Source organism: Carassius auratus, chromosome 3 (assembly GCF_003368295.1).
Source record: "Carassius auratus strain Wakin chromosome 3, ASM336829v1, whole genome shotgun sequence".
In the NCBI taxonomy this organism is placed as follows: domain Eukaryota; kingdom Metazoa; phylum Chordata; class Actinopteri; order Cypriniformes; family Cyprinidae; genus Carassius; species Carassius auratus.
Genome location: NC_039245.1, coordinates 13,116,711 through 13,129,109, shown reverse-complemented (window position 1 = coordinate 13,129,109; position 12,399 = coordinate 13,116,711). Strand labels below are relative to the sequence as shown.

Here is a 12,399-nt window from a genome sequence, read left to right as displayed (position 1 = left end):
AATAATATATATGTATATTATTTTTAATGTGCGCAAACTGCTCAAATAGTGAAAGTGAAGTGAAAGTGACATATATATAATAGTTTTTCACTGTTTGCACATAATAACCAATAACTGTCGACTGGTAAGGATTTATAGATTACAGAAATGGTATATTGTAATATGTGTGTGTATAATATATATATATATATATATATATATATATATATATATATATATATATATATATGAACCGTATTTCTAATGTTTTTAAAGAACTCTCTTCAAGCAAGACCTGCATTTTTTTTTACTATTTAAAATGTTTTTTCTATTTTAATATGTAATTTATCTCTGTGTTCAAAGGTGTATTTTCAGCATAACTACTCCATTCGTCAGTGTCACATACTTCAGAAATTATTTTAATATACTGATTTGCTGTTCAGTAAACCTTTTTTTAATTATTATTATTATTATAAATATTTAAAACAGTAAAAAAAAAAAATCGGAATTCTTTGCATTTGTAACATTATACACTATATCATACAAAAGCTTAGAGTCAGTTTTTTGGAAATAAATGTTAGAAATTAATACTTTTAAAATCATGGTGTGCACCAAAATAACATGATTACTACAGTTTAACTGCAGTATTGCTGCAATATCATTATATCTGATGTGTGTTTACATCTGGAAAAGGTATTTTTAAAAGGTATTTTTAGAGTGTTTAGGACTTTTCCTGTCAGATGTTAAATAGACATTTTGAAAATGTCTTGAAAGTTGGAAGTTGTAATAAAAGTTGGATTCATATTCACACAAGCAAACCAAAATCCCATGCTTTACTTTTAACTAGTCTATTTTGTATTATTTTTATTTATATCAATTATTTATTTTTACAGAACGTGTATTATAAATTAATTCTGTTATATCTGATCATGCAGTATGCAGGTGTAATCTGTACATTTCTTTATTTCATTTTCTTCAGAACTTGATGAGCTCAGCGGAAATAGTGGAACAATTGAAGCAAGAATTAATTTAAAAGTGCTTCAAGAAATTTGGAGATGTCATGTGATCCAACTAGGAACCAGCTTCACTTGCTTTCTCCACCCTGAAATGCAACTAAATACAATAAAAAAAAGTTACAGTATTTCTGTGTTATTAGTTTAGACAGATTGTGTTTGTCTAGAGCCATAAAATAAAGTTTTACAAGTTTATTCTTGCCACTTTATTCATCAAAATTATTTTACTGGGTGATCTGAAAACCTTTGACAGTTAAATGAGTAACATTAAATTTTAACATTATTTTAATTTTCATTCATGATCAGCTCTCTTACACTACAGTCGTTATTACATTCATCGGATGAGAAGTTTTACTCCATTATTAAAGTAATTATATTAAACTATAATTATAAGCATTATTTCTGATTAGAACTTTAGAATTTTACTGACACCGATTCATCATGTGATATGACAAAATTATCGACAGAGTTTCACCCTTGAGTTGCTATCCAGTCCAAACACAGCATAGAGCGGCTGAGTGAATGTGGTCTGGACTCGGTGGATGAGACTCATTGTGTCTGAGATGCTGTAGAAGGACAGAGTTCCTGCGCTGTGATCCACAAACACTCCTACTCTACTGGAAATACTGACTACAGGAAGGACAGACTCTGTGTTATTGTGCCAGAATGAGTAAGAGATAGGAGTGCAGTACAGTCTCCAGGACTGGTCATTACACCCAGCTACACTCTCAGGATTATTGCCCTTCCTGCTGATGCTCTCATATGTTACTCCTATATCCACTCCTGAGGGCTCTCTGCTGCTCCACTCCAGCTCCCAGTAACAGCGTCCAGTCACACTCTCTCTACACAACACCTGCCACCAATGATCAAATCTGTCTGGATGGTCAGGATAATGTTGATTTGTGTCAGCGACAGTAATCACAGTGTTTCCCTCAGACAGACAGAGGAAATAATTCACTGAGTTCAGATCCAGAGTCAACCGACAGGAATCTAGTGGACATAAACACACAGTTATTCCCTTTCAGATTTAATATAACAATTCTGATGGATTTTTATAATAAGATTTTTAAAATAATTGCCATTTCATCGGAATGGTACAAAACCCAATGAATGTTATGGTGGACTTGATTTGAAAAAGCTAAATGGTCGTTAAAAAAATTTTTTATTCTTGTGTTGTTCACAGTCAACAATGACCGCCAAAGGAAATGAATGGTAAATACACACAGACTGTATATGAACTAGTGTGACTGTAACACAAAACACACTCACTTACACATACAACACTATAATACACACACACACACAATTGAACTGGTGTGGCTGTAGTTGAAATCAGATTGATAACCTCTGGTAAAGCATTCCTGTTCATATTTGTTACATTTATGCTTAACTTTGATGTTGTGTGTTGACAAAATGTCTTTCTTTGTGTGCAGGTTTGACTGTAGTAAAATAAACGCAAAAACTGACATTTCAAATCAACGTTCCTCACAAAATAAAAAAAAAAAAAAAAAGATTTCAGGTGTTCGGTCACTTTTGACCGTGAACAACACAAGTGTTACCCCCAAATGCACAATGCCAGAGGGTCAAATGTGTCTCTTACAGTTAAAATCATCAATTTATCAGTCTATCAATTTAAAATAAAAATCTATAAGAATTAAATTTTAGGCTGCAAATTACAATAATTTTGATAAGTTGCATTTGAAATTACTAAAGTCTCACTGGTTCTCTACAAGCAGGAATGAGCACTGTGTTTGCTAAAGCTTATGGGGCAAATGTTTCTCCAAAATACTGAAGCCTGATTTGATAACGTTTGTGTAGCTGTACGAACAAATGGTATTTCAGCCCACCAAAATGGGCAGGTCCATCTGCCTGTATAAGTTGGTGCTGAATGCCAGTTCATAAAAAAAATTTAGACTCCATCAGCATTGACTCATGCAGCACTTGAGCATGGCTGGATGTGTCCATTATTTCAGGGAACCTGGGTTATGTTAGTGACCAAAAGTTTTCCCTTTCCATATGGTTCCCTCACATTGTGTTCACTAATGCTTATGGGGAAGAAAATCCAATGCCACCAAGCTATAAGTGCAGAATGAAAAGGCATCCTGTGAGCCCAGGCCCAGGGCATCCAAGGTAAGGGTCTTAAGGGAAGTGTGGACTTATAAGGAACAGAGCTAAACAAGAATCAGTGAGGTTCAGGCCATAAGGCCAGAGTCAAGACCATCCTTAGGGGGGTGCCCTTGTCGGAGTCCTTAGACGGAAATAGACTGCGAAGACTAGCCGGTTGGCCCACAGATACTTTTACAGACTTACCCCTGGTGGAGTGGGCCCTCACTCTGATGGGGCACTGTAAGCCCACTGAGGTGTAAGCTAATGGCATGGCTCTGAAGCCCATAAGGAGATGATCTGATTACTGAAACTGGCTAGAGTGCTCTACATATACTCCGAGTATGTACATATACTCCTTCACATGTCCACTTAGATTGGAAAACCCAAGGTCCAACACGAGACCCAAATAGTACTCCAATACTTCAACAATACTTGTACCTTGAACATGGGTTGGGATCGGTATTAGCGGCCTCGGGTCTTGTGTAAACATGCTTTTTCAAATGGACCTGATTAGACCTGAATTCTTTTAAACTATAATGAAGGTGTAGGTTACTTTCACTTTTGTGTTAAGTGAGGAACCTATATATAGAAAAGGAATATACGTCTGCAACCTCAGACAGAACCTGAACCAGGAAGATAATGTGTGCGGCCTGGTCATCCACTATAGCAGGAAGAGCTGAGAGAGTAATAACCTGTGCTTCGAACAGAGTAGAGAGCACCTTAAGCACATAGCCTAAGGTCATTAGGCCCAAACTCAAGGCAGAATGTGTTCACTGAGAGTGCCTGCAGGTCACCCACTCACTTGACTGATGCTAAAGCCTTAAGTCTTAAGTGTCAGGGGCTTTACAATTACAAATATGTAAAGGCTCAAACAGAGGACCTCACAGGACCCTGATGGTTGTGGATAGATCCCTGGTAGGAACAGTATGAGGCCACAGTGGATTGAGTCTCCTGGCTCCCCTCAAGAACTTCATGACCAAGTCGTTCTTCCCTATTGACTGGCCGGCCATGAATCGGCTATCGATTTATTATTTATCAGGCCAATGGTCACAATTGAAATCTGAGCTCAGAAATGACTTGCATCCATTCCCGTTGGAGTCTTGGAGGATATTTTGAAGTTGCTCCGGGCTGGACCAGGAACTGGAAGCTGGTCTGCCATCGCACAGTTCCCCCCAAACCTGAGTTCGAAGCATTTGTCGTGACAACCTTCCTTCTGGAAAACAGTCCCCAGCTGGATGCCTTTGTGATACAGGAGAGGGGTCTTCCAAGGGGCCTCAGCCTTGAGAGGCAGAGGCAGAAGTGTCCTATATGCCAAGCATGGGATGGGAAGTGTGCTTTTAGCCAGAATTGAAAGGGCTGCATATATAGGCCCAAGGCAACCACAGAGGAGGTGGCCACTATCAGGATTAGCATCTTGAGGGGAAGATAAACCCCCACTTCGAATGATGCCTCGAGCTGCTGAATGTTCAGGAGGATTCCAGCATGAAATAAGAACTAAATGAATCTCAAGAATGGTCTGAGATTAGGGGAAAGTAAGCCTCTTTCAGATCCACCTATGAGAACCATTTCCCTGGGAAAACTTGGGTGAGGATCTTCTTTCAGGTCTACATCTTGAATAGTAAGGTCTTCAGGATGCAGTCCAGGTGCCTACAATTGAGGATGGGCCTGAAGACATCATCTTTCTTTGAAGCAAGGAAATAATTGCTGTCAAAGCCAGACCCAGTGAGTACTGGCAGGACTGTTTCAATAGCACCCTTCACCAACAGACACTCTATTTCGGAATGGAGTACATGTATCCTGTACCAAAGTTTGGACCACACTACTGAAGGTCTGGGAAGAGGTCTTCAAGTGAATTGGAGTGAGTGGCCTCATTTTATAGTCTGCACGACCCAGCTTCCAAAGCCTGACTCCAGGCAGTGAGGGGTCTGGGCTTTTCAATTTTTTTTGGTCCCCTATAACAGCAGTAGTATGCTTGGGTGCATGCATGGTAAGCAATATGGGCCAAGTGTTGCAATGGGGGATTGGAAGACAAATGGGTGACTTCTTGGAGGGATGTCTGGCCGCAGCAGGACTTCTGCTTCTTCTGTCCTCATGCATCAGGATGGATTATATGGCTTAGGCTCCAATGTCACCTTGAGATGGGGGCCTTGGCACTTGGGACAGTGCTTGCCAATCTGAGGGCACATTCAAAGCTCAGGCTCTGGCTTTAGTGCTGTTAACTGGGCAGAGCCTTCTGGCGACTTGAAACAGCTGCTGAGCTGGAGAGGCTGCAGTGAAGCATTCTGCAAACCCATCCACAATGGGGCCAGAAAGCACTGTGGGGGAAATTCGGGAGTCGAGAAAGGCATCCTTGATCTCTGTTGAGTTGAGCCAAAGGTCAAGCACAGTCTGGCCATTCTCCAAACAATTGACTAGACGGTTGATTTTGTAGCACAGACCCAGGTTAGTAGCACTGTGCAGCTGTTTGAATTCAGCAAGGTCTGGGCTGGACTAATCCATGCAGCGGAGTTAGGCATGAAAGACCTAGAGGACCGCCATAGTATGGAGTCCAGGGCCAGCTTGTTAACCCACGGAGTAGACCTTAACTACTAGGACTGTGGTGGTCCTGTAGGGATTAGAAAGGTGAAATGCCTTGGCCTGACATCACTTGGTTTTCTGTGAGCAAAACAAGACTTATGCTCTTACAGTGAAAGCAGTCCATCTCTGTGATCGCTACTTCAGAGTTGAGATGACCCTGGCAAGAGACATTCTCACCTTGCTCATCAGAGGCAAGACATTTTGCAACAAAAATTGCAGAAATAGGTTTAACTAGAGTAGAATTTGATGTTAAGTGTCAGAGGAAAAGCGCAGCGAGAGTGAACGTCTTTCTGCAGTTGGTGCTCTTCTAAAGTAAGTAGTAGGCTTCTTTGTCCAGCGAGGAGACAAACTTTGCACTGAAGGAGAAAGACTGATGTAATGGCATTCTTCTCTGACTTCTATTGGTAGGCAACCCCACTTTTTTTGGCAAACTGAAATGCCATTGTGCAGCTACATGAACAATGAATTCAGTAAAAATCTGCTTCAGTATTTCGGAGAATTGGCCTTGCCCCATAAGTACTAACGTGAGTGAACCATATTAATAGAAAACTTAGAATTTCTCAGTGGCTTTTCATAGTAACTCACATCGAAGAAACTCCTTTCTGGTCTGAAATTCAGGAGTGCCAATGACCTGGATGGATTTCACTACAGATACCACATATTTGCAGTTAAATTCTCATGAAGAACCCAAATTAAACTGTTTATATATTTTTAACAAATGGTGCAGAACTAAATTTTGAGAATAAATTAATATTTACCTCTTCCAGATAGGTTTTCTAAAGTCTCTCTGGAAAACTGCTGCAGTTTATCTCTGAGTTGAAACTGAACTTTAACAACAGCATCCAAAGAGAGATCAGAACTGACAGTGAAGTCATCTGTACATCCCGGGAGAGAGACAGACGCAAAACTCTACAGACACAAAGACAACACAAACTCCAAACACCCTGTAATTACAAAAGCTTATTAAAGTCTTCAGTGTTTGAGAACATCTCTGTTACCTGGAGGAAATGAACATGTTCATTAGTCTTTGAAAGCTGCTTCATCTCAGCATCTCTCCACCTCAGATCATTGATGTCCTGCTCCAGTTGCTTCAGTCGTTTTTCAGCTCGATTCATTACAGCTCTTTCCTGATCTCTGATCAGCTTCATCACCTCAGAGCGACGTTTGTCAATGGAGAGCATGAGTTCAGTGAAGATCCTCTCACTGTCCTCCATTGTTGTCTGTACAGAGCGCTGTTATAGGACACACATCACAGCTTATTAGTATTGGTAACTCATAGTGGGTTTCAGTGGGACAGTAAGTGGGAGCATGAGCACAGGAAGAGTTTCTCAAACTTCTCTTCTTCTACTCACCTTATGAGATGCCACAGCCTTTCTCAGCTTTATCTGCCTCTGCTGGGTTATCTTCTGTATTTTTAACAGCGTTTCATCAAAATGTCTCTGCAGAAAATATACGGGACTAATATTAAGTTGTTAATATTTTCTCTACATTAAATATATGTCAATAAACGTTCTGCTTGTAAACCATGATACATTTAATTTTTTCAGGATACTTAGAAAGCAGTACCTGTTTCTCTTTCCTTGCCGCTGCAGTTGATACCGTGTCGTGATTTTTGTGTCCTTTCACCAAACACAGTTTACAGATACACTGTTGGTCAGTACGGCAGTAAATTTCCAGCATTTGATCATGTTGAGGACAGATCAGCTCCTGGAGTCCTCCAGTAGCGTCCATCAGATTGTGTTTTTGATCTCTGAAGAGACTCTCATGCTGTTCAAGATGAGTTTGACAGTAAGAGATAAGACACTCCAGACATGACTTCACTGCTTTCTGTTTAATTCCAGTGCAGGAGTCACACTGAACATCTCCAGATCCAGCGTGATGAACGACAGGAAAAGCAGCCTGAAGTCTCGTCTTCTTCAGTTTCTCCACCATTTCAGCAAACACCACATTCTTATATAAAACTGGTCTTGGTTTGAAGATCTGTCTGCACTGAGGACAGCTGTAGAATCCCTTCCAATCCTCTTGATCCCAGCACTCTGAGATGCAGCTCATGCAGTAAGTGTGTCCACAGGGAATCGTGACTGGATCCTTCAGCAGATCCAGACACACTGAACATCTGAACTGATCCTCAGTCCATGAGATACTGGCTTCTGCCATTTCACTATCTACACATACAGAGCAAAAAAATAATCAGATTGGTATTTCTTAATTAAGTTGTTTGGGATTTGGGATCTTGGGCTGACAATACCACGGCTGAGGTGCCCTTGAGCAAGATGCTGAACTCCCAACTTCTCTCTGGGTGCCGCAGCATAAATGGCTGCCCACTACTCTGTAGCCCCTTTCACACTGCACATCGGACCCGCAATATCTCCAGATCATTGCCAGGTCGCCTTCTGTGTGAAAGCAACCACATCCTGGGATTGATTACCGAACTGAACCCAACTTGAGTCGGGGACCTAGTAACATTGCGGGGTTCGACCCGGGACGAGCGCTGTGTGACCAAAAGCCAGATCTAATTACATGTCGAAGTGATGACGCGTGTTATCGCGCGACTCTTTTACCGTCTGTTTTGATGGAAGATCAACGTTCGCGACGAAAACATATGTAATGAAGCAAACTGTAATGAAGCAGAGATCAGTTAGTTCCTCACTTTCCGCACTGACGCCGAGATCGTTTGCTTGCTTCAGTGAAAGTATAACGTGCCTAGCGTTGTCGACTCGTACATTACACGTCACGCGCTGATGTCACGTGTCGTTACGGGATCTTCAAGGGTTGTGAGTGAAAGCACGCACATATACCGGGTCATCACCGGCAGTGTGTAAGTGCAAAATCTAGCGACCAGGGAACAATTGCAGGAACACTTTACCCCTGTATTTGCCGGAATGGCAGTGTGAAAGGGGCTTGTGTGTGTGTTCACTGCTCCAGGTGTGTGTGTGTGTGCGTGCATTTTGGATGGGTTAAATGCAGAGCACGAATTCTGAGTATGGGTCACCATACTTGGCTGTATGTCACATTTTCTAATCATTTTCTTTTTATTTATTATAAAGATTCAGGATTTATGGTTGCCTACGCCCTTCAAAGTGATAAGACGCTGATTCAGTGGAGCAATTTGGTTCAGAAGAATCTCAAATGTTTGAAGTCACTCAAGTACCTCCAGTCCAATTGCGGCGGTCTAGAAGAGCAACAGCAGGGAGGCATTTAACCCATTTAATCTACCCAGATCTTTTGTGTCTAATGGAGAAGATAGTTGGGTTGCAGAGTAGACCATAACTTATGAAGGACACTGGGCTTTTGACGTCATCTGGAACATTTCTTTTAAGTTTTGTGTAGGTGGTTAGTAAAATGAATTATAAGCTCGTCGGGACGATGATCATTGGTGGGGCTGGTGAATGTGATGGCTATGGCTGTGATTTCATTCTTGAAGGTAAATAAGTTGTATTTGTTGTGTTGGATGTAAGACTGGTTTGATTGGTTTGACTGGGCTGATTTGGTTTAATAAAGTGCCTTAAAATATTTTGTCCAGACGGCAATGATGGTTTGTGCCAGAGTTGGAAAACTGTTGTCATAGCAGGTACTAGGTATGTGATATATATGGTTGAAGTGTATGTTTGTTTTATATTGTGCTGTATTGAAATGTGTATTTTTGTATTTGTATTTCGTAGTTATAAATGATTTTGAATGTTCTAGCACAATAAACAAGGCGCCTTATGGCTCTATTTTAGGAACTGGTCTGTGTCAATGTTTTAGTTACATTGTGGGTGTTGAATCCTTCCGGTATCAACTTGCTACCAGCTAAGCCTATTTATGTTTTATAACTTTTTATGAGTTGTTCATAAATGAATTACATGGACGATTTAAGTGGAGAAATCTATTGCTTTTCATAGATGGGCTTTACACAAGCATCATCAGTTATTTTTCTGTTCTATAGACTTATAGAATATATTTACTATAAAAACAAAACAAGCAAACACACACACACACACACAAACCTTGCTAGGAAATACTTTTAGTCAAAACCCCGCCCACGCTCCAGATTTTGTCTGACTCTAGTTGAATGATTCACAGATGATCAGACGACATTCCCGCGGATTCTATAAATAACTCCTTTTCTGTTTTCCTGTCAGCTGATCTACAGTAAATGGAAGTCACGTTGGTGCAATTCATATTCATAAAAGCTCAATCCAAAAATCTGTGCTTTCCTTTCGACTTACTTATACCCATTTATTTACAATATTAAACCTGTGGGCGATTGAACCGGTTAGTCATAAAAACATCAAAATAAAATAAAATTAAAATATGTATTGAACAAACAAAACCGAAAGTAAATTTTATTTCGTAACCATTAAATTTATTATCCACGTGCATTTAATAATCAACACTCAAAATATAAAAGGATTTTTGCTGTATACAGATGCCCTTAAACAGATAAAAGCAAATTAAGTTAACCGTTTTTAATCCCAGTCCTCTTTAAATTAAAAAAAAAAAAAAAAAAAAAAAACTTCTCGTTTATTGGCGCATGAAACGTAAGATCTGAATAATTAAAAAAGTTTTATTAGCTACGTAATACTGTCAAATGAAATATTTATAGTTTAGTCCTACATTTAAAATACCAATACTTATTTAAATGTATTCGTCAGCATCGTTAACTAAAAACTAAACCTGACTGAGACTCTAAAAAATTATAAAACATCGCTAAAACGTAGCCTCGATAAACAACAAAGCACAGTCACAGCAAAACCCCAGTCATAAATTGAAATACCTGTAGAAATCAGCACAGACAGCGAGTTCTGCCTCTCTGTTTTTGTTCTCTCAGGTTGAATGATGGACAGATGATCCGTCGATCAGAAGAGTCTAAGAAATGGTGAAGTCGGACACTTTCTGCTTTCCGTACACTCGTCTGATCAACACTAAAACGAAAGTCACTCAGTTCTTATATCTAAGCAAAACCAAAAGCCCAAACTTGTGGTAACTTGTAGATTAAATGTACAGGTAACGCTAAAAATACAAGCACTTATGCAATGATTATGTTATTAACGTCATCAATTAGAAAAGAAAGATGTGATGTGATTAAACCGATAGTTAGTCAGCAGGGCTGTCACTTTTCGTTCGAAAATCGATTGCACAATCGATCTGAACAACCAAAACAAGTTTCGAAAATGAAAATAGGGAATCGATTTTAACCAAATATGTACACTATTATTTTGCTGAGTTATGAAAAGGAGCCACCATTGTCAGCTGACAGCGGCCGGCTTTTCTGGTGAAAGATTGGCAGTAAATACTCCCACCTTGCGCAGCCTAATTGCCTTGAATTGCCTAAATCATAAATGCAGCTGGGTCGAAGCCAGTGATGTTTTCATTTATGTTATGGCAGCAGTCTCCTCTGCATACTATATTTTTTTCGAGAATGTTGCACTCCGGTTGCTGTTTTTTATTCTGCACGAAACTTCATGCCAATTAGAGCTGAAGATCTTGGGTTTGGTCGGGTTCGGGCTTATTTTATATCATCCGCGGCTCGGGCTTGCGCTCCGGTTTGCGAGGTAAACGAGCGGTCATGTGTGTTTCATGCGAAAATGGATGCGGAGTAGGTGTAACGGAGGCTTGCCTCTGGCGAACATGTTTTGTTGCACCAGCAACTAAAGCAAAGTCTGAGGTGTGGAAAAGTTTTGTCCTGCTGTTTATAATGAGAATAATGAGTGAATAATGACGCACCATCAGCGAGCGCAGGAACGCGCTGAAGACATCTACAGGGGATTCAATCATTTTCCTCCACAAAAACATGTAGACCTAGCCTAATCTCTGTGAGTAAAGGTTTTTCAAATGATAACTATGTATTCATTGAGTCTTAAATGCATAATGTGGACAGAGTACTATAATATTGGCATTATTCTTTTATTAATTTAAATGTCAGCTGCTGGCGAAACAAATCCAGTGGAGCCTTTACCTTAATTTCGTTACTGGCAAACACCCATCTTAATTTAAAATCTTAATTTAATTTGTTAAGAAAGACTCGTTTTATTGGTGCTTTGGTCTATTTATAGGCTAAATGAGCCTATTCCTATTTAGAGTAGGCTATATTACGATGTCACAGAGGACTTATTTTGTTTCTTTATTCCAAATTCCAAGTGTATAGAGGACTCATTCTTGACAAAAGACAAAAGAGCTGTGTGTGCGCGCGCATTTTGGAATGTCGGACTGTAAACGGGTTCGGTCTTTTAAAAAGCTGTCAATCAAAATGTACCTACTTGTCGGGCTCGGGTCCTGTCGGGCCTAACTAACTTTTTAACGATTACAGTTCTAATGCCAATAAATAAGAAATATTGCTGACTTGTGTGTTTCCAGCGCTCGCTGTTCATCTGTTATTTGGCGTTGAAAAAGAAAACGTCTTTTTTTTTTTTTACATGGAAAATCGATTTTACAATGGATTCAATGAACCTTCATGTCTTAAAAATCGAAAATGCTTTTTTCACAAAAGTGGCAGCCCTATTAGTCACCAATTTAATTTTTGCAGTTGACCAGAACAAAAGTGGCATATAGGCCTAATTTATACTTGAGTAAAATGGTTTTACTTTAACTTGAGTAAAAAAATAAAAAAATAAAATATATATATATATACACACACGGGGTAAAGATTTAAAAAAAAAATATTATCTTCAAACTACGCAGAATAATAATAAATAATTATTTTTACATTTATTCACTGAACCCAGAACCGTTTCTGTCAGAC

At 39.5% G+C, this 12,399-nt stretch overlaps 1 protein-coding gene across 1 annotated transcript; it reads right to left on the bottom strand.

Annotated features, from left to right (window-relative positions):
• Positions 1-787: 787 nt before the first annotated feature.
• On the bottom strand, positions 788-10,756 carry LOC113048603 (tripartite motif-containing protein 16-like). Its single transcript, XM_026210475.1, has 7 exons — positions 10,435-10,756; positions 7,242-7,840; positions 7,028-7,114; positions 6,674-6,907; positions 6,434-6,584; positions 6,261-6,320; positions 788-1,982 (listed from the first exon to the last, which is right to left on the bottom strand). The coding sequence occupies exons 2-7, from the start codon at positions 7,830-7,832 to the stop codon at positions 1,450-1,452; spliced, it is 1,656 nt and encodes a 551-aa protein (XP_026066260.1). The 5' UTR covers positions 7,833-7,840; positions 10,435-10,756; the 3' UTR covers positions 788-1,449.
• Positions 10,757-12,399: the final 1,643 nt, after the last annotated feature.

Excerpts from the sequence above, each read along its gene's own strand:
- LOC113048603 (XM_026210475.1), bottom strand. The coding sequence starts at position 7,832 with ATGGCAGAAGCCAGTATCTCATGGACTGAGGATCAGTTCAGATGTTCA. Across the intron at positions 6,585-6,673 it reads AACATGTTCATTTCCTCCAG|AGTTTTGCGTCTGTCTCTCT; the intron begins GTAACAGAGATG and ends TTGTGTCTGTAG. Across the intron at positions 1,983-6,260 it reads CAGAAAGGAGTTTCTTCGAT|ATTCCTGTCGGTTGACTCTG; the intron begins GTGAGTTACTAT and ends TATGTCCACTAG.